Source organism: Haliotis rubra, unplaced genomic scaffold, assembly GCF_003918875.1.
Source record: "Haliotis rubra isolate DU_JTF1 unplaced genomic scaffold, ASM391887v1 Scf12, whole genome shotgun sequence".
Classification (NCBI taxonomy): domain Eukaryota; kingdom Metazoa; phylum Mollusca; class Gastropoda; order Lepetellida; family Haliotidae; genus Haliotis; species Haliotis rubra.
This window is the reverse complement of record NW_025765114.1, coordinates 2252442-2280218: the sequence shown is the minus strand read 5'-3', so window position 1 is coordinate 2280218 and position 27777 is coordinate 2252442. Positions and strand designations below refer to the sequence as shown.

At 39.6% G+C, this 27777-nt stretch overlaps 1 protein-coding gene across 1 annotated transcript in view; it reads right to left on the bottom strand.

Moving 5' to 3' along the window:
* Positions 1 to 27777, bottom strand: part of LOC124262485 (uncharacterized protein KIAA0513-like) — a 102860-nt gene that overhangs the window by 71090 nt on the left and 3993 nt on the right. The window contains 2 exon segments of the mRNA XM_046696994.1: positions 9940 to 10140; positions 10142 to 11345. Of these exon segments, the coding sequence (XP_046552950.1) occupies positions 9940 to 10140; positions 10142 to 10983 (1043 nt within the window). The 5' untranslated portion in view covers positions 10984 to 11345.

The window sequence follows — 27777 nt, the reverse complement described above, 5'->3', positions numbered from 1 at the left end:
CGAACCGACAACCAATGTACATTGTCTTGTCATGATCAGTCATCAGAAATAGACAATCAACATATCTGTATTGAATTATGCAAGTTAATCCTGTTCTTACACTATATCGCACTCAAACATGTTTTGGCGTATTTGGACTAATGTTTGTTATCTGGTTTATTAATTGCACAGTGTGTCAACCATTCTGGAGCTCTGGAAACCCATTGAGCTGACTTGACTCTGCCTGTCTTATTCCACAAGCAGAGTTGCTGCTCCAATGGCAGCAGAGCAAGTGTAGGCTTATCATATGTCAAGACTTCTCTTTCATTAACAGATGTATTCTGAAGTAATATGATATGGGCAATGCAGGCTTTCAGTTAGATGAAATTGAATACTGTGTTAGTGAGGTGAGGTGAGGTGAAATTGGGTTTAACGTCGTGCTTGAGAATATTTCGCTCATATGACGACGTGCATGTGTATGTATGTGTATGTGCGGCTGCTTGTACTAGCCCAGACTTAAGCTGGTTTTATAGTGCTAGCTCACTGAGATACCATGCCGCAGTGAAGCATGAATACCCCACTCAGACACATTATACTGACTCTGACCGACCAGTCCTTGTAACCCATTAATGCCGAGCACCAGGCAGGGACAAACAAGTACCATATTTTAACGTCTTTTGGTATGACGCTCTCCGGGCCGACGCTCTAACCACTACACCACGGAGGCGGTCAATGTGTAATTGAATAATAATAATAATGTTTTGACATTACAAGCTCCAAATGTACTTGAAATAATAGCATAAACACAAGAACACCTGCTTACAAAACATACAAGTGAAATGTGCCATGGTCAAAAAAGGTGATATATAATGACCAGGCTGGACATCCTGATTTGTTGTACGTCCTGAATCAATATTTCAACATAATTCTTAACAGTTTGACTTTCACACTGGAGAAGAAATGACGGCACATGAAGCCTGCCCTGTAACTAAGTAACTAGAGTCATCCGCCTACAACAGTTCACCATTAAAACCTAGCACATTTCTAATTTCTCCAACCAGAGAAGAAGACGGAAGAAACAACTCTGTGGAATATATTACTGCAGCATCCATGTTAAGAAAGAAACAACCTGGGTGAATTATTTATGGCTATTGTGTGAAACAGTCCCAGCATGGATGGAAACCTTTAAAGGTCAAACCCGATAAACCCATTTCATTCTTCAAACATAATTGCTTAAAACCAAGAGATGAAGAAACAATTACTTGTGAACAGAAAATGCTTTTTCAAATGTTTCTTTAAATGCCTATCCAATATCGTAGGATGAAGATTCTACACATTTACACGTTTCTTGACCTATTGATCATGGCTGTAGGAAAAGCTAGCCTCCAGAGTACTCGGAAACTAAGCCAGCTATGTTGGAATGTGAATGTGAATGCATGGCCCACGGCTGCCGCATTATTGTGGCAGGGGTGTCAATCTTGGCATACACCCTGGAATGGTCAAGAGATGCCACACCTTTGTGGCAAGGGTATCTGTCTCTGCAAACACCCTGGAATAGTCAAGAGGTGCCACGCCTTTGTGGCAAGGGTATCTGTCTCAGCAAACACCCTGGAATAGTCAAGAGGTGCCACGCCTTTGTGGCAAGGGTATCTGTCTCAGCAAACACCCTGGAATGGTCAAGAGGTGCCACGCCTTTGTGGCAAGGGTATCTGTCTCAGCAAACACCCTGGAATGGTCAAGAGGTGCCACGCCTTTGTGGCAAGGGTATCTGTCTCAACAAACACCCTGGAATGGTCAAGAGCTTGTGTCAAGGTTATGTGTCTGAATGTGTATCTGGCACATATATTCTTGGTCTTGATTTTGTCACATTTAAATGGAAATTTTCTTTTTTCAGCTAAATAGTTTCAAAAACAGCAAACTCGAGTTAGATAGTACAATCTGAATGTTTAGGTTATATAAATAACATGATCCAGTTACAGAATGGCAGACAAACAACTGAACACTCAGACAGGAAATCGCTCATCACAACAATAGTTTTCCCTGTGACATGGCTGATAATGGCACTGTGAGTCATGCAGTGCAGTGTTGATTATCTCTGCTTTGTGCCAGGTTCACAGGCTGGAATATTGGCCACTGAGGCATAAAATAACATTCACTCATTTAGAAAGCTATAACAATAGAAATCTATTGTTTTAATTCATCAATAGCATAATGGCAAATACTGTAAGATGAATACAGGGTAATAATAGCCCAGACCAAGTCACAGAGAATCACATTGTAGTGGTATTAGCCTCATGCTCTCACGCAAGAAGCTCTCAATTAGCACAAAAGAGGATAGAATATACTGAACTGACTGGAAATCATAATGAAAGCAGTTTGATTGAGTGTCATCATTATCCACTGTCACCTCTCCTTGATCGTGACACAGCGGAATACTGTCACAATGAAATTGGCAGGAAGGTGTCAAGTCTGGTTGATTGGCAGTGTTGGCTCGGACAAAACTGATCACAGATTAACAGGAGCACTGCAAGCGACACTATTACTCTTCAGTGCCATTATCCTGAACCTGACCCCGACTGAGTGGTCCTTGTATAGGATGAAATATCAGTTTGGTACAGAGACAAAAGGTGTGCTTCAGTTATCACACAGATCCATCAACAAGTCTCACGGGCAGCCAACACCAATTCTGGGTATGAGTCACAATGATTGTTCTGTCCACAAAAGTAAGAACTTAACTTATAAAATATATCAGTGTAATAAAGATAACGTGAGGAGTGCAGATTGAGTTAGTTATAGGAGCACAAGAATGCAAAAGTAATCATCTGTTTTCAGCAACTAAAGTAATATCTCTTCTTGTTTTTGTTAGATACACTGCCACAAAGCTGTCAGGCAGCTGGACCTGAAGTCTCTGAAGGTGACATTTGAACGTGGGCTATGGCTTCATTCTACAAAAGCACAACAAAACAAGTCTCAGGAGTACTGATACATCATGTACCAAAAACATGAAAATCTCAACGAGGCACTAGTTCCCCATCCATTAGTTTCATCACAAGATGGACAGTATAGATTTTCGTATCTGCTTTTTCATCTTACAAAATTCCAAAGTTTAGAGTTTGACCAGTATTCAGATTACCTGTTAAATTGTTGCATCACCTCCAAACCCTGTCTCATAATCATCCACCTGGGCCACAAAAAACCCTGTGGCATCACCCTGCCAGGAAAGGCAACCCCTAACTTCTGGAGGTTCCCTGGCAGGGAAGGAAAAAACCTTCTGGAGACTCCCTGGCAGGGAGACATTGTCTGTCCAGACACTTTGCTTAGATGAATGAAACAGCAACAACGAATTATCCTTCCAGGGCCTGACTGATGGCTATATTCAAGTGAAATATCATTTGATTAATGGGGCCATCATTGAAAGGCAATGTACTATATCTAACATAGGAGAGAAACTTGACTTCATCTTGTGCTGTATTTCCAATGAAACTCTGAGTTTCCTGATCTTCAAGCTCCCCAAGCACCACCCTACCCTCACCCCTCAGGATCAATCTGTTATTAGTGATACCACAAACTCCCCAAGCACCACCCTACCCTCACTACCACAAACTCCCCAAGCACCACCCTACCCTCACCCCTCAGGATCAATCTGTTATTAGTGATACCACAAACTCCCCAAGCACCACCCTACCCTCACTACCACAAACTCCCCAAGCACCACCCTACCCTCACCCCTCAGGATCAATCTGTTATTAGTGATACCACAAACTCCCAAAGCACCACCCTACCCTCACTACCAAAAACTCCCCAAGCACCACCCTACCCTCACCCCCCAGGATCAATCTGTTATTAGTGATACCACAAACATAAATTTACAGTCAAATAGCTGATGTTGACCTAACATAATCAATTTTGCAGCAGTCATTGTGCTATTCACAAAATAATGCACAAGCATTTCCGATTTCAGTGCCACCTGGAATTGATCCCAAAGGCTGCTGCAGGCAAGGATGTGTGAATATCAATGACAATCAAGGAAACATGTGATTTGGTTGATCAGCACACATAGTTTCATAACTAATTATGTAAAAAATAAACATTTGTGGAAGTGCGATAAATGGTATTGACCTAAAGTGTCATCATTTATCATAGAAGAAATTGACTATGACCACAGAAGTGATATTAGTGGATGGCAATGGCACAAAATGTTTGTTGAGCAGCAATAACCAAACAAACATTGTCCCACTTTAAAACAAATGGCAATATTCCGAAGCATCTCTTGTCAGAGATGAAGAGGGAAGCTTTGACATTGAAAGGACATTCAAGGTTATTTAGGATTACAATCATTGCTGTAGTCACAAGTGCAAACATAAGACTGAGCCCCAGTGCCTGACAATTATTAAACATTCAGACAATTTTATATTTGCTTTGTCACGGAATCTGTCACCCAATATTGAAGCAAATATCTTCATTATTTCATGATAGTCCAAATAACAGGTGAAACTCCTATGGCAAGCACTCCTTCCTGTTTTGGTGAAAGTTAAATGCCTATCACCACTCTTTTAGTTAGACACCCTCAGACTCAATTCTGGTTACGATAGCAATAACACAATGAACTTAACCAAGCTATCATTAGTCCTTACTTCAAATGTGATTGTAAAGAAACATGCAATATATTACACACATTCAGAACCAACCTGCAATTTTTGGAATAAGTCTGGTTTCCATTATATCAAGATGTATGGGTATTGGTAATAACGGACGATGGTGTTTGTAGGGGTTGTGTCAGAATATATGTACCAGTCACTTACTAAACAAACCTCTCTCTGTTACAACAAGTCTTCGGGGCAGTGGGGTAGACTAGTGGTTAAAGCATTCGCTCATCACGCCAAAAAGGTGGGTTCGATTCCCAACATGGGTACAATGTGTAAAGCCCAATTTCTGGTGTCCCCCGCTGTGATATTGCTGGATTATTGCTAAAAGTGGCATGAAACTAAACTCACTCACTCACAACAAGTGTTCATACACCAGCACAACATTTCCTCAGTCTAATGGGGAACACAAAAGGTATTTCAAACCAAAATGTTGTCACTGAAGGTTGTCTTGCAGAACAATCAACAATGTGACAATACTCACACCTCCACCACCCTGGGGAGCAACTGAAGGTTGTTTTACACTGTTGTTAGCAATGAGACAATACACAATTCTCCATAACATTGGGGTCAAGGGTGTGACTGTACTGATAAGGGAACTGGGGACATGATCTCTCCTGGAAGTTTTCTCGTGGCATGTAGAGAGCATCAAGGGTGTGACTGTGTACTGACAAGGAAAGTGGGCAGGTATTCTCTCCCGGAAGCCATCTTCTGGGTGTAGAGAACATCAAGGGTGTGACTGTGTACTGACAAGGGAACTGGGCACATGTTCTCCCATACAAGGCATCTGCTGGGTGTAGAGAGTGTCAAGGGTGTGACTGTGTTGACAAGGAACTGGGCACATATTCTTTTCTGGAAGCCATTGGCTGGGTGTAGAGAGCATCAAGGGTGTGACAAGGTACTGACAAGATAACTGGGCACATATTCTTTTCTGGAAGCCATTGGCTGGGTGTAGAGAGCATCAAGGGTGTGACTAAATACTGACAAGGGAACTGGGGACATATTCTCTCATGGAAGCCTTCTCATGGCATGTAGAGAGAGCATCAAGGGTGTTACAAGGTACTGACAAGAGAACTGGGGACATATTCTCCCCTAAAAGCCACCTGTTGCATGGCAAAATTTTGCTCAGTGTGATACATACCTGACAATACTCAGTCAATGCTATATATGTCTGACAATACCATATTCAGTGTGATTTATGTATGGCATTACTTTACTCAATGTGATATACTTGTTACAATACCTTAGCCAGTGTGATATATTTCTGGCAATACTTTAACAATGTTATGTAGGTCTAACAGTACTTTAGTCAGTGTGACATATATCTGGCAGTACTTTACTAAATGAATATATAGTTGGCAATACTTTACTCAGTGTGATATATGTTTGGCAATACTTTACTAAATGGATACATAGTTGGCAATACTTTTCTCAGTGTGATATATGGTTGGCAATACTTTACTATATGGATATATAGTTGGAAATACCTCACTCAGTGTTATATATGGTTGGCAATACTTTACTATATGGATATATAGTTGGCAATACTTTGCTTAGTGTGATATACGGTTGGCAATACTTTACTATATGGATATATAGTTGGCAATACTTCACTTAGTGTGATATACGGTTGCCAATACTTTACTATATGGATATATAGTTGGCAAATACTTTACTCAGAGTGATATATGGTTGGCAACATCTTACTAAATGGATATAGTTGGCAATACTTAATTTTATGGGTATATGGTAGGCAATACTTGACTCAGTGTGATATATGGTCACCAATACTTTACTAAACGGATACATAGTTGGCCACATTTTTGGCCACATTTTCTAAAGTGTTGGATATACAAAATGGATATATTGGCAATACTTTACTAAATGGATATAGTTGGCAATGCTTTACTCAGTGTGATATATGGTTGGCAATACTTTACTCAGTGTATATGGTTGGCAACATCTTTACTAAATGGATATAGTTGGCAATACTTTACTTTATTATGGCAGGCAATACAGTGTGATATATGGTTGGCAATGGCTTTACTCAGTGTGATATATGGTTGGCAATACTTTACTCAAGTGTGATATATGGTTGGCAATACTTTACTCAGTGTGATATATGGTTGGCAATACTTTGCTATATGGTTGGCAATACTTTACTTACAATACTTTACTCAATGATATATGGTTGGCAATGGATATAGTTGGCATCTTACTAAATGGATATAGTTGGCAATACTTTACTTTATAAAGTTGGCAATACTTTAGTGTGGTATATGGTAGACAATACTTTACTCAGTGTGATATATGGTCACCAATACTTTACTAAATGGATACATAGTTGGCAATACTTTACTCAGTGTGATATATGGTTGGCAATACTTTACTAAATGGATATAGTCGGCAATACTTTACTCAGTGTGATATATGGTTGGCAATACTTTGCTATATGGATATATAGTTGGCAATACTTTGCTATATGGATATATAGTTGGTAATACTTTACTCAGTGTGATATATGGTTGGCAATACTTTACTAAATGGATCCATAGTTGGCAATACTTTACTCAGTGTGATATATGGTTGGCAATACTTTACTTAATGGATATAGTTGGCAATACTTTACTCAGTGGATATATGGTTACCAATACTTCACTCCAGTGGATATATGGTTACCAATACTTTACTCAGTGTCATATATGGTTGGCAATACCAATGGACATACAATACTTCACTCAGTGTGATATATGGTTACCAATACTTTACTCAGTGTGATATATGGTTACCAATACTTCACTCAGTGTCATATATGGTTACCAATACTTCACTCAGTGTCATATACCAATACTTCACTCAGTGTGATATATGGTTACCAATACTCAGTTTATGGTTACCAATACTTCACTCAGTGTGTGGATATATGGTTGGCAATACTTTACTCAGTGTGATATATGGTTACCAATACTTCACTCAGTGTCATGAGATATGGTTACCAATACTTCACTCAGTGTCATATATGGTTACCAATACTTTACTCACCAGTGTGACTCAGTGTGATATATGGTTACCAATACTTCACTCAGTGTGATATATGGTTACCAATACTTCACTTAGTGTGAGATATACCAATACTTCACTCAGTGTCATATATGGTTACCAATACTTCACTCAGTGTGATCATATATGGTTACCAATACTTCACTCAGTGTGATATATGGTTACCAATACTTCACTCAGTGTCAGATATGGTTACCAATACTTCACTCAGTGTCATATATGGTTACCAATACTTACCAATACTATACTACCAATACTTCACTCATCATATATGGTTACCAATACTTCACTCAGTGTCATACATGGTTACCAATACTTCACTCAGTGTCATATATGGTTACCAATACTTCACTCAGTGTCATACATGGTTACCAATACTTCACTCAGTGTCATACATGGTTACCAATACTTCACTCAGTGTGTGGTTATGGTTACCAATACTTCACTCAGTGTCATATATGGTTACCAATACTTCACTCAGTGTCATATATGGTTACCAATACTTCACTCATGTGTTACCAATATATGATATGATTACCAATACTTCACTCAGTGTCATACATGGTTATCAATACTTTACTCAGTGTCATATATGGTTACCAATACTTCACTCAGTGTCATATATGGTTACCAATACCTCACTCAGTGTCATATATGGTTACCAATACTTCACTCAGTGTGAGATATGGTTACCAATACTTCACTCAGTGTGAGATATGGTTACCAATACTTTACTCAGTGTGAGATATGGTTACCAATACTTCACTCAGTGTCATATATGGTTACCAATACTTCACTCAGTGTCATATATGGTTACCAATACTTCACTCAGTGTGACATATGGTTACCAATACTTTACTCAGTGTGAGATATGGTTACCAATACTTCACTCAGTGTCATATATGGTTACCAATACTTCACTCAGTGTGACATATGGTTACCAATACTTCACTCAGTGTCATATATGATTACCAATACTTCACTCAGTGTCATACATGGTTACCAATACTTTACTCAGTGTCATATATGGTTACCAATACGTCACTCAGTGTCATATATGGTTACCAATACCTCACTCAGTGTCATATATGGTTACCAATACTTCACTCAGTGTGAGATATGGTTACCAATACTTCACTCAGTGTGAGATATGGTTACCAATACTTCACTCAGTGTCATATATGGTTACCAATACTTCACTCAGTGTGAGATATGGTTACCAATACTTCACTCAGTGTCATACATGGTTACCAATACTTCACTCAGTGTCATATATGGTTACCAATACTTCACTCAGTGTGAGATATGGTTACCAATACTTCACTCAGTGTCATATGTGGTTACCAATACTTCACTCAGTGTCATACATGGTTACCAATACTTCACTCAGTGTCATATATTGTTACCAATACTTCACTCAGTGTCATATATGGTTACCAATACTTCACTCAGTGTCATATATAGTTACCAATACTTCACTCAGTGTCATATATGCCTAGCAATACAGTAAACAGTGTTCAATGGAATTCAATGACCTATTGTAATACCAAAGTCACTTCAATACCAAGGTGGCATGATAACTAGTTTGAGTACAGATAGTGTAGATACTTTACAGATTTGTCCTGAAGCAGAGCATGACCTTATTGAAGTAAAGTGGAGGGACACTATCTGGCTACACCCTGGAGAGATATAGTCATCACTTAAACATTTAGTCACAGAACCATCTCACTAATCTCCTCACCTCCAGGCTTTCACAAGTACGTCACAGATGGGCGTACAGGTGGAAATCTGATCAAACTTACTGAATAGTTCTCATCATCTGGAATATAGATAGCAGGCAACAGGTTTTCCAGTATGAATATTAATGAGTGTAAATATGTCTCGTGGCCATACAGCTATGCCTGTATGACTGTCTTCAAACATACAACATGGATGTATAAAACCAACAATGAACAGATGGAACACACAATGGCAAACACAAATCACAATCCGCAACAATTCTGCAAATAATTCACTAAATAAAGGCTACTAATAGCTTACAGTTACAAACCAGATCATGGTTTTGACCATAAACTGTGAGGTAAATAACATGAATAGTATACTGTCACATGTCACATATGTACAACAACATGTTAAAACTGTGTTATACTTCAAACTAAACTACAATCTAATGGAATATATATTTCACATGGTTCATAGTAAACAGTGACTTCTTTGGAAAGTTTTTTAAAACTACAAATATCAGAACAGTACTCACTTGATATTAAACATTTTATCCACGAAGCTTTTCATAAACTCCATACACTCCAATGTAATCTCATCTGGTTGGCTGTCAACACTATAATTTGAGCTCCACGACTTTTCTGACCCCATGGATTGTGAGCGATGAAGTTGCACACCTCCGAATTCAGCATCTGAAGAGTCCACGCTTGTCATAGCATAATTGCGAGTATCATATTCCCGGCTCGGATGAATCAGCACTACTCTGACTCGGATATTTACCTCTACCTTCAGTAGCTTCATGGTCAAATGACATTAGATCGCCTGCAGGTGCAGTCATCTGATCAGAAAATACAGAGTCCCCATTAGTTTCTGGTTCAACATAATCATCAAACAGCATCTCATCAACCGTGCTTGATCTACGTTTTGTTGTAAGTTTCGGAGCTTTGCGGTGTTCACTTCTGATTTCTGAGTTTTGACTGTTGAGAGGAGACACAGAGGCTGAGGGTCCCTCTGAGTCCCCATATCCTGTTTCATCTCTTGAATCGGGTGCAGCAACCGGTATAACTCTCCTTTCTTGCCTCCCATCATTGGACCTGGAGCCACTGTCTGAACTCTGACCTGCTGGTACCTCACGTTGATTGTATAAAGGTTCATCAAAACTTACATTCATACCATCCATTGTAAACTGCTCATCAACTGAACTTGTATCAGAAAAACCAGATGAACTTCCTGCCCTTTGCGAACGTCTGAAATCACCAGAAGACATTTTGGTAGCCACATTCTCTCGCTCCTTCAGCCCTTTGAAACTAAGTGACCGATGTGTGTTGGTGATGGGTGGTGGTCGGGGGGGTGGGGTGCGAGGGGGTGGGCTTGAGGCAGGACTGGAGTTCTCACTACTCGCACTACTGCTAGCCCCACTCTTCATCAGGGAGTCAAATTTTGACGACATATCACTGAAAAGTCCATTCTTCTTGGCAATCATTGTAGTGAAGAATTTGGATGTTCCATCACTAAAACTTGACGAGAGTGATTTCTTATCGTCTTCACTCGTCCGCCGACCACTTGAACCAATATCCATTTTGATTTCCTTGATTGAAACTGTACGCCTCTTTCAGCCACTCATGCAAGAATTTAAGAATAGGTTGAGCCTGTGAAGGAAATTAGCAAGATTGAAGGAGACAGTGAAACCAAGATGGCAATGTCAGGTAGGGAGGCAAGAATTCGTGCCGATTCACCAACACCGGTACCAGGGCTGTCAAGTTCATGAATTTAGGTCCATGTGCCTGCGAGTCAGCTCCTACTCATCCCCCTGCTTCAACTAATCACACTGGTGGCAGCAGCAGCAGCAGACGACACAACCTTCCACAGACTCGGCTAGTTCCTCAACACAAATCAATACCAGGCCAGCCTTGGTGAAGATTTATTCTGCCGACCAGTTGCCTGCAAATATACAATAGGGGGCGCTTTCTCATCACTGATAGCATCCAATCAATACAGTTGCAAGGCATTAGTATTTATACATTAGGCAAAAACTCCACCACAAATACCCCGGTCGGGAAATTTGTCCTATTTAGTTATATCATATGATAAAATAAGCCAGGGATAATTGGGAATGATAATTTACTGAGATAATGTTTTCAGCATGGGCTGAAACACCAAGTGCCACTGTAGGTCGGAAAATTGTTCATTGGGGAGAGAAAAGGATATTTTCTGATGAATAATTTAAAGAAGCGGTTGGAAATACCTGCATTGCAATCAGCACAATTTGAGAGCTTCCTACTTGTATATCGATTCATTTATATATAATTTCAGACTTTGTGTGAAATCAATACACCATTCCACATTTAGACAAGCAGGAGCCTGCCACTTGGCTTGCTGGCCTCTTGGAAATGAAAACATACCTAGAGTTGTCTGTGTGAGGACCATGTGGAGTGCATCGATTTCTCCAAATGTACATTTCAGTCAGGAAAGAGCAAAGGCTGACTGACTGACTGAGTTTAGTTTTACGCCGTTTTTAGCAATATTCCAGCAATATCAAGGCGGGGGACACCAGAAATGGGCTTCACACATTGTGCCCATGTGGGGAATCGAACCCGGGTCTTCGGCGTGACGAGCCAACGCTTTAACCACTAGGCTACCCCGCCGCCCCAAAGAGCAAAGGAGTGACATAGGCTATTATATTTAACATTTAAAAATATTATTTTCACGTTGAACATTATTTGAGTTGTTGCCGTTATCCTGAATATGATGTTTTAAAACATTGACATTTGAACATAATACAGAATACATAATGCCTTATTGTATAGTGTATTGTAAGCAATCCTGCACATATCAAAATATTATCTGAAACCATCCACCTGCTAACTAGTTCTATTCATTCCAACTCCATAATTGGCCAATTGTATTGATATTGATTGATTCAGGACCTTAATCAGGAGGGGGCCTGCAGACTGGGGAAACAACAAATGGACACCACTGAGGCATTTACAAGCAATTAAGCTTTATCATTTAGCTGTACAGGAACCAGCATAACCATTAAACTGTTTTAAATAATAGAAACTTACTGCTCAATGCATGGCCCTTTTCTTGAAAAAGGACTGATCAGAATTTACATTACTCCCAACAACAAAACAATCAAAGCTATCTAACATGTGTCAGCTAGCCCATATGATGCTTCTGTGATGAAATACTCCCATGAACTGTCGTCACAAGTTTTATATTCCTCATGGGGTATAGAGCAGATTTAGACTTTCAAATTCAGTAATGAAGAATATCTAATTATTTTAGCTGAATTATTTCTCAATAGCCAAAGCATATTGCCCACCATCATTGTACTCATGCAGTAAAGTGTAGATTCTTAGGGGGATTATCAAACAATGACAACTGGAGATTGTACTGCATTTACTCATAATTTGATTCAATACAGTTCTATGAAAATACTGACTGACTGACTGAGTTTGGTTTTACGCCGCTTTTAGCAATATTCTAGCAACATCACGGCGGGGGACACCAGAAATGGGCTTCACACATTGTGCCCATGTGGGGATTCGAACCCGGGTCTTCGGCGTGACGAGCCAACGCTTTAACCACTAGGCTACCCCACAGCCCCTTTTATGAAAATAACATTTAATGCAGTTGAATACTGGCTAATGATTCCCATTGATAGGCTACTTAAAACTATTACAATAATAAGTGAGTATATCGGAAACATGGCACTAAGAACAGGATGTACACATCAGATGTATGATAACTGAGTAAGTGAGTGAGTATGGTTTTATGCCACTTGTAGCAATATTCCAGCAATATCACGGTGGGGGACACCAGAAATGGGCTTCACACATTGTACCCATGTGAGGAATTGAACCCGGGTCACCAGACCCACCACCCCACCACCCTATGATAACTGACAGCAGATAAATATTGAATAATCCGTGTGAACCAAAGGATGCAGATATTGTAATACTTTCCATTTGTCACAATGCTAATTAAAACAAATTTGTTTTTATTTATCAGCTCTTCAAATCTAATGCTATCACTGAATATTATTTTGACTTTGTGCACCCCTTATGGTTTATTCTTCCTGTAGTGTTGTATGATAACCACCTCCCCATCATCATTTAGTTCCATAACAGGAAATCTTGGTTGAGATACTGTATTTTTCAGTCTGCATAAAGATGAGACTCCATGTCTGCTTGATAACGGGCTCCATTTACAGCCCAGATTGTCTCACACCTGCAATACATATTGGATGCAATCCTGATTATATACACTATCCCATGTGTGTAATTATCCCCTGTAAGCCACACCTGAATGCTAAATCCAGCTGAACTCCCTGGCTGAACATCATTACACCTTCCATGAGCCACGCTTGCTTATCCTTACATCCCACTCACTGTTGCTGAAGCAGAAAACAGTAGTACATAATATACACGTCTTGTGAGAGCTAAAAACATAGCCATCTCATAGGAATTAACTAATGCAGCCATCTCCTAGTAAGTAACTATGCTGTAAGCTGACTTTTTCAGGTTACACTTTACTGCTGTATATATACTTATTAACATACACATTTTATAGGTAACAGCTGCAAACAGAATTTTCTGTCGATATTATTGAGTTATAGTCTTGTTTAAGAGGACAAGTATTTTTTCACATTAAGTCACTCGCCTCATATTCATCAGATTGGAAGTTCAGCTAATAAGGAATGTCGCTGTATGCTAAAGGGGAAGTGTACACTCAAAAATCAGTTCCATATTTGAAACAAAACATAATTTTAGTATTAGTTCATGTACACGTTTGAAAATGTACACTCTTGTTTCTCACTCTGAAAATAGAAAGCTAAATACAAGTGTTGAAAGGTTATGCCATTATGAGGCCTCCATTTAGTCAGAGCTAAACAGGCAAGAGTTAACCCCCTTACATCTGCTGTCTAGTCCCAATGCAAAAGATATCAAGAGTGAATTAAATTGTGTGAAACATTATGTAAAAGATGCACAATATTTATATAACAATTGAAACTGTGAGTATTGACTGACTATTTTTCCTTTCATTTATAATGCTTTACCTCAAAGGAAATATCAAATATGTTCAACAATGCAGACGTATGACATCCCAATCAATGACCGATGGTTTGTTCACCCCCATGGGTACGTGGTATTTTATGCAGGAACTTACGCTAATTCTGGGGTCGTACATGCATAAATGTGACAAGTAAGTAATCAGAAACATTCTGACAATCTGCGTGTTCTTTTTTCCTGTTTTTGGTTTTCAGTTTAATCAAGGGAAAAAGTCGAAATGCTGATAAGTACCGTTGTCGCTGTGCACGAGTGTGTCAATCAGGGTATCACGCTGGACGGAAACTATAATAATTAGTTTAATTAACCAAATCATTTAAATATGTCAGTGTTTACTTCCCTAATTCTTGCTATAATCCTTTCCCTGCATATTCTAAAAATGTTGACGCCGTGATGTTGCTGGAATATTGCTAAAAGCGGCGTAAAACCAAACTCAGTCAGTCAGCAGTCTAAAAATGTTGAGCTGCTGAATGCAGCAAGTAGATGAATGGATCTCTCAAAGTAGGAGTAAATGTTACAGAGTATAAAACCTCAAATCTACTGTGATTACATTTCAAATAAGTGGAGTCTTCCAAGCACAGTATTTGATTTCATTCTTGTTTTTTTTCACTTGATTTCACCTAAACATGTGGGATTGGTAACAAACACCCCTTGTCATTTGATTGTAATATGTATGAAGAATTTACAGATTCATGTATGGAAGCTGAGTATGAATTTGAATTGAATTGTAATAGACATGACCTTACCGACATGCATGTAATGAGATTTTATAAACATTACTTAATATGGAAGAAAGTTGACTTCGACATTTGTGTTTGCATATTTTTCAAAAAATTCTTAGTGATTCTAGGGTTTTTTTGCTCATATTTCAGAATGATCACTGGTAATTTGATAAGAAATAACTGTATTCCCTAAAATGCTTTTGTGAACTTTCAAATCATACATGAAGTAACGCTGTGAATGGTGGTTTAGCAATATGTAAAAAATGGAAAGATTTACGATGTAGTTTACAGTGACTTTGCCCTCCCTACAATAAGAGCCTACCCCAGATGACAGAATTTCCCTCAGAATACGAAACTGCAACATCATTTATAATGTAACATATGAAATATTTGGGATTACGCTTTCTTAGTAAAGTACAGATACTAGTACTTTTGGGGTTGAGTCCCATCTGGGATTCGAACCCACACCCTCAGAGTCAGGCACCTAATCGCCAGCACACATGTCAGAAAATGGAAGTCGGACAACTGGTAGTCTAGACTGCAGACTTTGTGTAACCCTCTAATAAGTGTAAATTTGGCACGGCTCCCACAGCCGAAAGCTATGATTACACAAAGCCATTTAGAAAGTGGTCAAATGTAACATATGTTATATTTGGGATTACACATTCTTAGTAAAGTACAGTTCTAGAATCCGGGATTCGAACCCACACCATCAGAGTCAGGCACCAAATCGCCAGCACACAAAGTCAGCCACCTAACCCACTCAGCCACCCCAACTTCCACAAAAATGGAAGTTGGACAACTGGTAGTCTAGACTGCAGACTTTGTGTATACCTCTGATAAGTGTAAATTTGGCAGCTGCAGTTTTGGTATATAACACATATGGTCTGTATTACATGCTGCTTATACTTCCAGTATGTAGCTGTTGTATTCATAGAGTAAATGACCTTTACACTGATTTTGACAGTTGAGACAACAATAACATAAGATATGCATTAATTTAGCTGTAAATAGTTTGTCTCCACTGATTTTCAAAATGTTTTACTTTCTTGTCAATTAAACTAAGATTTGCACCCTGTTTGATATCATGACATCGGGATACCTTGACCTTAAACAGAGCATCTAATCAATAATTGAAACTGACATGTCTCTGCCAAACTCAAAACAAACACTGTTGCATTAAACTTTGTTGTGTCTAATTTACAGTTGTTATGAAGTATTCCCTGTGTATTCCTTATGAAGCACCCGTGAAGGTCCGGGTTAGAATGAACCTTCAGTAACCCATGCTTGTCGTAAGAGGCGACTAATGGGATCGGATGGTCAGGCTCGCTGGCTTGGTTGACACGTCATCGGTTCCTAATTGCGCAGATCGATGCTCATGCTGTTGATCACTGGATTGTCTGGTCCAGATTCGATTATTTACATAATGCCACCATGCAGCTGGAATATTGTTGAGTGCAACGTTAAACTAAACTCACCCCTTTATTAAGCAATCAAGATAACGTGGACAAATCAAAGTATTTACTAATGTCCCTTCAACTTCAACACTTCCATGTTTGACTGTACATAATATTGTGAGCACACAAGTATAGCTTTTGCTTAAGTAATACTGAGTGACCTTGACTGTTCATAAAACAGTTAAAACAGTTAAAACATAAACTCAATGAAGCTGCAAGTCAGCACCCAAACAATAAAAAAATACAAAAAAAACTGAAAAACCATCCAAATAACAGGTAACAGGTACGTAACAGGTGTGGATAACTCTAACTCAAAGTGAATGAATCTGGTATTTCCAGTAGTATGCGCATTTATCAATGGAAGTCAATTACTAAACTATCAATAGTCACTTGTACTATAGATGCATTGATAGCTTTTTGTTTCTACCATCGATTAATTGCTATTGGAGACTGAACAATTGCAATCCATCGATCTGTAATAGGACGATGTCTGGCTGTCATGTATGATGGTGGACTTTGCGTTGTGTAGTATGTTTGTTATATGAGATGTAATGGTGACATTAACGGCCAAACTCGTTCTACTGGTCCAGGTTCTTTCCATTTTATGTTGCAGGATGAACGACAATTCAAGACAGTACAGTTAAAAAAAGAATATTTATTATGATAACAAAATATAAATAAAGCACTTGTTCGACATAATAATGCTTAACGCTTTCACACCATTCTGGACGGACATGGTTTCATATATTTAGAGTACTGTAATACATTCACAAGAGCACAAAAGATCACAATGTAACAAGAGTTAAGATAAACTTCTTACATCTGGTGTCAACTTGACTAGGTTCTGCAGTAAACATAACTCACTGCTACAAAACTACCATGTGCGACAATGTCTCACAAATGGTATAAACTGTGTCACAACCAATAAGAAAGTAAGATCGTTTTGGATAACATAATGGTTTATGTGTCACAACTAATGCCAACTCGACTAGATTTTGCAGTAAACATAATTCACTGTGATGAAAACAAAAAAGGTGCCTGAAAACCTCCCTAAACCCAAAAATAACTTACTCAACATCCTACAAGGGATTTATTATTACTTAATTTCCTAATTGTTCCTAACTGTTACTTTTCTCTATAAAACTACAAGATGCATAGAGTCACCATGCCGCAAAGATGAATCTAACCTTACTTACCCTAAACTATCTGATACTTTATTATAAAACTAACATAACCAGGGGAAGGAAGGGATTTCGTTCTTAAACAGAACGTAAGGAGCGGGGGCCTCTCACCTCCAACCAGCTACTGGTCGTAATACGGACTGATACTGACAAGTGCCACAGTGCTTATATATCCACCTGCTAGTGAACACCCGGATGAGAAAAGTAAGGCTATCAGTGATTGGCTGAGGCCTATCCAATCTGAGCGCTCCTAGTAGACGCTCTGACTTGAAACGAAAACATTGTGGCGAATTAACCACAACAGACGGACTGATGGACTGACTGACTGACTGACCTAGGATACATCCGAAGTACTCACTACCGCAACTGGAACATATACAAGCTGCAACTCTCATAAGTACACATAAGTACGGACAATCGCACAAGCTGAAAACCCGTTTTACCACAGATTGTTGGATGCATCATTACAGCCCTATCAAATGTTCATGAAAGTGGACTGATTAATGAAATAACACAACAAGTATGTCATATTGAAAGTAAACACTTCAATGCCAGAGAAGAACCAGTCTCAACTATTTCCCAAAATAGATTCCATTGGGATTAAATGGTTGTAAATGGACCACTGACAATAATTATGACTCTCTAATAAATCTGATATTTGAAGATATACTATATCTCACATAATTCATTTCTGCTAGATGCCCCGGATGCTGAGTTGAAATGTTCGTTTCACGTTCCCACCTCATAACATGTCACCCACACACAACCCTTTCTTTTCCTGGTAAACACCATGCCTACCCCAATCTAGTCATGTTCTGCAATACTGGCTACAAATCTGAGGTAGGGTCAGCAGGATTGGTGGAGGCCATGTGAGATAGAAGTTTTAAAGATATCAAGTTAAATGGACATTTAGAAATTACTCCCCCAGATTGTATTTATCCCAGAACTCCCAGCAGATGGCGCAGATTTCTAAACAATTTGAACCATGGGGATGTAAACAGGATGGCCAACATCAAACTCTTTAATCCTCATGGGTAGATGATTCATCAGGATGAATTTACAAAGCTTAAATAATGATTCTCACAGAGTTAACCAAATAGACATTCTACAAGACACTCCACCTATGGGATGATTTGGAATCAGACCACTCTACATGGATGATTGTCTCTTCTCAACTAGGATCCGGAAGAAAAAGAAACCCTACCATGTACCCCAAACCAAGTATTCTTATGCTAACTTGATTACTCAAAAGAGCAGAGGACAGAGAATAGACTGGCTTGGGGCATTGTCTACTCCAAAACAAATACAATGACTGCAATATTAGCGAGTTGAACTCCACTCCTCATTGCGAGGAGATAGCAGAAATGCCATATGTGAGAGAAAGCATGTTTCAAAATAACTATTATTCTGAAATAGAATATTGCTCAAAATGTCAATGTGCAATCACACAACCTCTGTTACTCAATGGCAAACCCCCTGTATCCAGTATCATTACTCACCAGTTGAAGATATCACTGTTTAATAAATCTACAATGTTATTACACATTGTGTAATAACATCTCGTGATGCTGGACGTATGACGTCATAATAGCTTTACAGTTATGACGTCACAATGCTAATACCTCTGTCACAATGGTATTAGACCTTTCTTGTCTTGCGGAAGTTGAGAGTCATCACACTGTAGGCAATTTCTATCAATTTATGTTGGAGAGTAATTAATTTAATTAATCAATTGTTAATCTGATATGGTTTGGTTTTGATTTAATGTCTTTTCCTTTGGTTTTCAGCAAATACGAGGTCAGAAGGTTTACTGGCGTTGTAGTCGGCGAACATATGCTGCCTCCTTGGGCAAGTCATGTAGCACATATGCTGCCTCCTTGGGCAAGTCATGTAGTACATATGCTGCCTCCTTGGGCAAGTCATGTAGCACCTATGCTGCCTCCTTGGGCAAGTCATGTAGCACCTATGCTGCCTCCTTGGGCAAGTCATGTAGCACCTATGCTGCCTCCTTGGGCAAGTCATGTAGCACATATGCTGCCTCTTTGAGCAAGTCATGTAGCACCTATGCTGCCTCCTTGGGCAAGTCATGTAGCACAGATGCTGCCTCCTTGGGCAAGTCATGTAGCACATCTGCTGCCTCCTTGGGCAAGTCATGTTGCACCTATGCTGCCTCTTTGAGCAAGTCATGTAGCACCTATGCTGCCTCTTTGAGCAAGTCATGTAGCACATATGCTGCCTCCTTGGGAAAGTCATGTAGCACATATGCTGCCTCTTTGAGCAAGTCATGTAGCACATATGCTGCCTCCTTGGGCAAGTCATGTAGCACCTATGCTGCCTCTTTGAGCAAGTCATGTAGCACATATGCTGCCTCCTTGGGCAAGTCATGTAGCACCTATGCTGCCTCCTTGGGCAAGTCATGTAGCACCTATGCTGCCTCCTTGGGCAAGTCATGTAGCACTATGCTGCCTCTTTGAGCAAGTCATGCTGCCTCCTTTGGTAGCAAGTCATGTTGCACCTATGCTGCCTCCTTGGGCAAGTCATGTAGCACCTATGCTGCCTCTTTGAGCAAGTCATGTAGCACCTATGCTGCCTCTTTGAGCAAGTCATGTAGCACATATGCCTCCTTGGGCAAAATCATGTAGCACATATGCCTCTTTGAGCAAGTCATGTAGCACATATGCTGCCTCCTTGGGCAAATCATGTAGCACATATGCTGCCTCTTTGAGCAAGTCATGTAGCACATATGCTGCCTCCTTGGGCAAGTCATGTAGCACATATGCTGCCTCTTTGAGCAAGTCATGTAGCACATATGCTGCCTCCTTGGGCAAGTCATGTAGCACATATGCTGCCTCCTTGGGCAAGTCATGTAGCACCTATGCTGCCTCTTTGAGCAAGTCATGTAGCACCTATGCTGCCTCTTTGAGCAAGTCATGTAGCACCTATGCTGCCTCTTTGAGCAAGTCATGTAGCACATATGCTGCCTCCTTGGGCAAGTCATGTAGCACCTATGTTGCCAACTTTGGCAAGTCATGTAGCACATATGCTGCCTCCTTGGGCAAGTCATGTAGCACATCTGCTGCCTCCTTGGGCAAGTCATGTAGCACCTATGCTGCCTCTTTGAGCAAGTCATGTAGCACCTATGCTGCCTCTTTGAGCAAGTCATGTAGCACCTATGCTGCCTCCTTGGGCAAGTCATGTAGCACCTATGCTGCCTCCTTGGGCAAGTCATGTAGCACATATGCTGCCTCCTTGGGCAAGTCATGTAGCACATATGCTGCCTCTTTGAGCAAGTCATGTAGCACCTATGCTGCCTCTTTGAGCAAGTCATGTAGCACATATGCTGCCTCCTTTGGCAAGTCATGTAGCACATAATAAACAAGAAGACAAAGTCATCAATATCCCCTCGCAATGGCAAAATACTCTTCATGATTATGTCTACGAGTTATGATTATGTCAAATATTTAGGTGTGTATATAGAAAAGTGGAAGGAGGGTATTGAAAGGTTTTTAAAGTTCAGCTCCGGAAAAGAGCACTACCACCAATTTCAGGCTAAGTTGAACTTGTTGCCATGGAAACGCCAATAATATTTTATTCAGAATTCCAAAACTACCAAAAGGCAGAAGTACACCACCAGACCAATCTATGTGCCAAGTTTGGTAAAGAAATAGTTAACGGTTTTAGAGTTCAGCTCCGGAAAAGAGCACTACCACCAATTTCAGGCTAAGTTGAACTTGTTGCCATGGAAACGCCAATAATGTTTTATTCAGAATATTCCAAAACTACCAAAAGGCTCCAGTACACCACCAGAGCTATCTATGTGCCAAGTTTGGTAAAGAAATAGTGAACGGTTTTAGAGTTCAGCTCCGGAAAAGAGCACTACCACCAATTTCAGGCTAAGTTGAACTTGTTGCCATGGAAAGCATGGAAATAATATTTTATTCAGAATTCCAAAACTACCAAAAGGCAGAAGTACACCACCAGACCAATCTATGTGCCAAGTTTGGTAAAGAAATAGTTAACGGTTTTAGAGTTCAGCTCCGGAAAAGAGCACTACCACCAATTTCAGGCTAAGTTGAACTTGTTGCCATGGAAACGCCAAAAATGTTTTATTCAGAATATTCCAAAACTACCAAAAGGCTCCAGTACACCACCAGATCTATCTATGTGCCAAGTTTGGTAAAGAAATAGTGAACGGTTTTAGAGTTCAGCTCCGGAAAAGAGCACTACCACCAATTTCAGGCTAAGTTGAACTTGTTGCCATGGAAATGCCAATAATGTTTTATTCAGAATTCCAAAACTACCAAAAGGCACCAGTACACCACCAGACCAATCTATGTGCCAAGTTTGGTGAAGAAATAGTGAACGGTTTTAGAGTTCAGCTCCGGAAAAGAGCACTACCACCAATTTCAGGCTAAGTTGAACTTGTTGCCATGGAAACGCCAATAATGTTTTATTCAGAATATTCCAAAACTACCAAAAGGCTCCAGTACACCACCAGATCTATCTATGTGCCAAGTTTGGTAAAGAAATAGTGAACGGTTTTAGAGTTCTGCTCCGGAAAAGAGCACAACCGCCAATTTCCGGCTAAATCAAACTTGCTGCCATGGAAATTTCCAAAAATATTTTATTCAGAATATTCCAAAACTACCAAAAGGCTCCAGTAAATCCACCAGATCTATCTATGTGCCAAGTTTGGTAAAGAAATAGTTAACGGTTTTGGAGTTCAGCTCCGGAAAAGAGCACTACCACCAATTTCAGGCTAAGTTGAACTTGTTGCCATGGAAACGCCAATAATGTTTTATTCAGAATATTCCAAAACTACCAAAAGGCTCCAGTACACCACCAGATCTATCTATGTGCCAAGTTTGGTAAAGAAATAGTCAACGGTTTTAGAGTTCAGCTCCGGAAAAGAGCACTACCACCAATTTCAGGCTAAGTTGAACTTGTTGCCATGGAAACGCCAATAATGTTTTATTCAGAATATTCCAAAACTACCAAAAGGCTCCAGTACACCACCAGATCTATCTATGTGCAAAGTTTGGTAAAGAAATAGTGAACGGTTTTAGAGTTCTGCTCCGGAAAAGAGCACAACCGCCAATTTCCGGCTAAATCAAACTTGCTGCCATGGAAATTTCCAAAAATATTTTATTCAGAATATTCCAAAACTACCAAAAGGCTCCAGTAAATCCACCAGATCTATCTATGTGCCAAGTTTGGTAAAGAAATAGTTAACGGTTTTGGAGTTCAGCTCCGGAAAAGAGCACTACCACCAATTTCAGGCTAAGTTGAACTTGTTGCCATGGAAACGCCAATAATGTTTCATTCAGAATATTCCAAAACTACCAAAAGGCTCCAGTACACCACCAGATCTATCTATGTGCCAAGTTTGGTAAAGAAATAGTTAAAGGTTTTGGAGTTCAGCTCCGGAAAAGAGCACTACCACCAATTTCAGGCTAAGTTGAACTTGTTGCCATGGAAACGCCAATAATGTTTTATTCAGAATTCCAAAACTACCAAAAGGCAGAAGTACACCACCAGATCTATCTATGTGCCAAGTTTGGTGAAGAAATAGTGAATGGTTTTAGAGTTCTGCTCCGGAAAAGAGCACTACCACCAATTTCAGGCTAAGTCAAACTTGTTGCCATGGAAACATCAAAAATGTTTTATTCAGAATTCCAAAACTACCAAAAGGCTCCAGTACACCACCAGACCAATCTATGTGCAGAGTTTGGTGAAGAAGTAGTGAACGGTTTTAGAGTTCAGCTCCGGAAAAGAGCACAACCACCAATTTCAGGCTAAGTCAAACTTGTTGCCATGGAAACGCCAATAATGTTTTATTCAGAATTCCAAAACTACCAAAAGGCAGAAGTACAACACCAGACCAATCTATGTGCCAAGTTTGGTGAAGAAATAGTTGAACGGTTTTAGAGTTCAGCTCCGGAAAAGAGCACTACCACCAATTTCAGGCTAAGTTGAACTTGTTGCCATGAAAAAACGCCAATAATGAACTTTTATTCAATAATGAATTCCAAAACTACCAAAAGGCAGAAGTACACCACCAGACCAATCTATGTGCCAAGTTTGGTAAAGAAATAGTTAACGGTTTTAGAGTTCAGCTCCGGAAAAGAGCACTACCACCAATTTCAGGCTAAGTTGAACTTGTTGCCATGGAAACGCCAATAATGTTTTATTCAGAATTCCAAAAGTACCAAAAGGCACCAGTACACCACCATATCTATCTATGTGCCAAGTTTGGTGAAGAAATAGAGAATGGTTTTAGAGTTCTGCTCTGGAAAAGAGCACTACCACTAATTTCATTCTAAGTCGAACTTGTTGCCATGGAAACGCCAAAAATGTTTTATTCAGAATTCCAAAACTACCAAAAGGCACCAGTACTCCACCTATCTATGTGCCAAGTTTGGTGAAGAAATACTGAACAATTTTAGAGTCCTGCTACGGAAAAGACAAATGTGCACGGATGGACGGATGGATGGACGCACGCACGCACGCACGGACGGAGTCCATTTTAATACCCCCCGCAAAACGCGTTGCAGGGGATGATAATTATGCTGCCTCCTTGAGCAAGTCATGTAGCACATATGCTGCCTCCTTGAGCAAGTCATGTAGCACATATACCGTGAAGAGATTAGTTAATTCCAAATCTGAGTCACCCGTGAAGATCCGAGTTATAATTGGTCTTCAGGAACCCATGCTTGTCAACTAACAGGATCCAGTGGTCTGGCTCACTTTGATTTTTCTAGCAAGACATGCTATGAAATTCTGTCCAACATCCCTTTGGTCATTAAGAAAAACTGTGGAATGCCTTGTTTCCACCATGAGTCTTGACATGATTCACCACAGAATAAACAGACAAATACATGCTAGCAGAAGTGCACAATACATGTGTAAGTCAGTCATGAAGAGCCTCCATGTTAGTCAAACCATGCCCTCCTCTTATAATTGATAAATATACGCAACTGAGGGAAGAACAAGGGTGTTGCAATCTATCTATCTGTGAAGAATGTTGCATTTGTGGAACCCAAAGGATGTGTGCATGTCACAGGAAAAAGACCCGATAAAGAGATTCTGTCAGGGGGTGTTCAGTATCATCCAGTTCAAGATCATCCATGTAAAGGAGTTAAGTAACAGGTATTGGAGATCAGTGCCAAGGAACTTTTGCTAAGCAAAAGCCATGAAGGACTCCAAGAATTGCCCTCTTCTGAAAGAAATGGGTTCTCGAGTTACTTGCCCCAACTGCATAAATCAATGCTCATGATGTTGATCACTGGATTGTCTGGTGCAGACTTTATTTACAGACCGCCGACTTTCAGCAGACATAGAGAGGTTAAAGTGGTACAGTTTTGGAACATCCCTTTCAGGCTCCTCAGATTCTGTTCCATATAATCAACATAATTGGAGGTGCAGTATGATGAAACAAGATCTGTCACACATCCTGTAAATATTTGGTACTGTCTATTCGGACATGTAATAGTGTGAAAGTTTCGGGGAGCTTCTGACCTTTTTCAGAAAGATTTATCTGAGAGAGACTTGAAACAGTAAAGTAATAGCATCTGGACTCAAGGGAACAGTTTCCATCAGTGTTGAACAAGTTGTTTTGTTTGATGAAATAGTTTTCTTATCACCATTTCTTTTCCTTTCTGTCCAAATTTTAAACTTTGCTTTCAGTGAATCAAGGAATCTGAATTTTTGTTGTTGCTATTATTTGAGTCTTTTTTGGCGTCCAAATCAATTTGTCATTCTGCGTCATTGCCTGCCCAGATGAAAGTAATCAATCAATGTTCTATACAGGTACGCATAACTATGGTTGTACAGTGAGGCCTCGTTAATCCGGACAGTTGCGTTTCTCAGCAAATTCGTCCGGATTGCGAATCATCCGGACTACGGAATCAAGACACCAAGTTCAAGCAAGAGTTGCTTCCTTTACTATTACAAAAACGATACGACTCTGAATAAAACAAATAAACATTTAATGTAAAGCTTATAAAACGATGAATAGCAAGCACAACAATAAATTATAGACATAGCAAAAAGTCTTTCATAGTTGTTTGTGTTCGTTTAACCTTCATCTTGTTCATCTTGTCAACTCCATGACACCGAGTGTTTATTGTTTGAGGCCAGTTAAGTAAACATCACCGGGAGGTGTTGTTACGGTTCGTGAACACGACTTACAGCGTCTGGACTGTGAAGCAATTTACTGTTTATTTTACTGATTGGTTACAGCTACTTACCATCCGGTTCCGGAAACCGAATTTCCGGATTATCGAGGCAAAATAAATAGGCATAGATTGGTAACAAGCTGATATCGTCCGGGTGGCGAGACATCCGGATTATCGGGGTCCGGACTAACGGGGGCTTCACTGTATAACAGTTATTTCAATCAATGTACAGGATATATCTTTCCTTGTTAGGGTAATTTCAATCAATGTTCTATTCAGGATATATCTTTCCTTGGTACAGTTATTTAATTTGAAACCATTCTTCTGATGATTCTGATGATTGTCAGGGTTCCTTGTCTCTGGAACCTCAATGATGTTCCCCCATTGTCAGACCAGCAACACACACAGTACAGCTAGTGGCATGCAAAGTGCAGTCTGCACTGAGGGTGCCAGAAATAATGTCAGTTGATTTATCAAGTTAATTCCATGTAAATAACTTGTTTTAATTGTTTAGTTGGACTCAAAAATTAATTAAAAATAAAATGAACAAAGTATACAATGGATCCTCAGAAAAATCATTTACAGAAGTGTATCTAAATTGGAAGCAAACTCAGAATCTTCAAGGCCATCATCACAAATTGAAAATTATAACTACGAATTGTGTATTAATAATACTTATCCTATATATCATATATCCTGTGAGCCTAAGTGTGGGTCATCAATGACTTATGAAGTGTGGTGTGGACGGGTTCTGTGCCTTCCCTCAGAGCAGGGCAGTTTGGCTGGTTTGCATACCGGAGGGAGGCTAACTGGGTCATATAGTTATAAGGTCATAACCCCACCTTTAGAGGGGTTAAGTTTTAAACCAGTTTGGAGGGGTTATCCCTAACTGTGTGATGTACATTTGATTCTGAGGAATTTATTCTCTTTGTCTTAGCCCGCTATAGAGAAGGGGAATATTATCATGATCATAACAGAACCCCTAAAGGTATGGCGTATTATAAAACAAGACAGATTTGCTGGATGTTTCCCCTCATGCCTTCAGACATAAAAATTTCAAAAACAAGTCTTGGTCCCTTTTCTTTACTTTGTTATGCACTTCCAGTGTAGGAAAGCTCAAAGCATGACAGATTGAAGACAACAACAAATGTGCCATGATATGTTCTGCCTTTCAGTGCAAGGGAGCTCAAAGCATGACAGACTGAAGACAACAAATGTGCCATGATAGGGTCTGCCTTTCAGTTCCACAGAGCTCAAAGCATGACAAATTAAAGAAGAGGTTGTGAAAAGATAAACAATTTGTTAAAGAGGCATAGTTAAAATAAATAAATAATTGTTGACTTTGTTGTGTGTCTTTCATACAAACATTGGACTTGAACATTGTATGCACCATCATGAGCTCAATGCTCACACTCTCCGTTGAGCACAAAGTTATGAGAAAACTGAAACAAACTTTAAACGTTTATCCCGAAAATCAATGTGTGATATTTTTAAGCAAGAGTGAAGATATTTCCCTGGTTGACAGCATCGTTAATACAATGATGCAGATGTTAATTCTCCACAATTCGCCTCATTGATCTTCGTCTGTTTACCTTATCTCCACATCATCAGCTAATTATGTCCTTATTGATCACAGCACCTTTTTCAGGAACTATTTCACATCTCCTTCTCAATAAATACTGTCATGTTATGTATTATACATGCATGCCCCAACATATGTATATATTGTACAAAAAGTCTCTGTCACAACCACCTTCGTGAGTC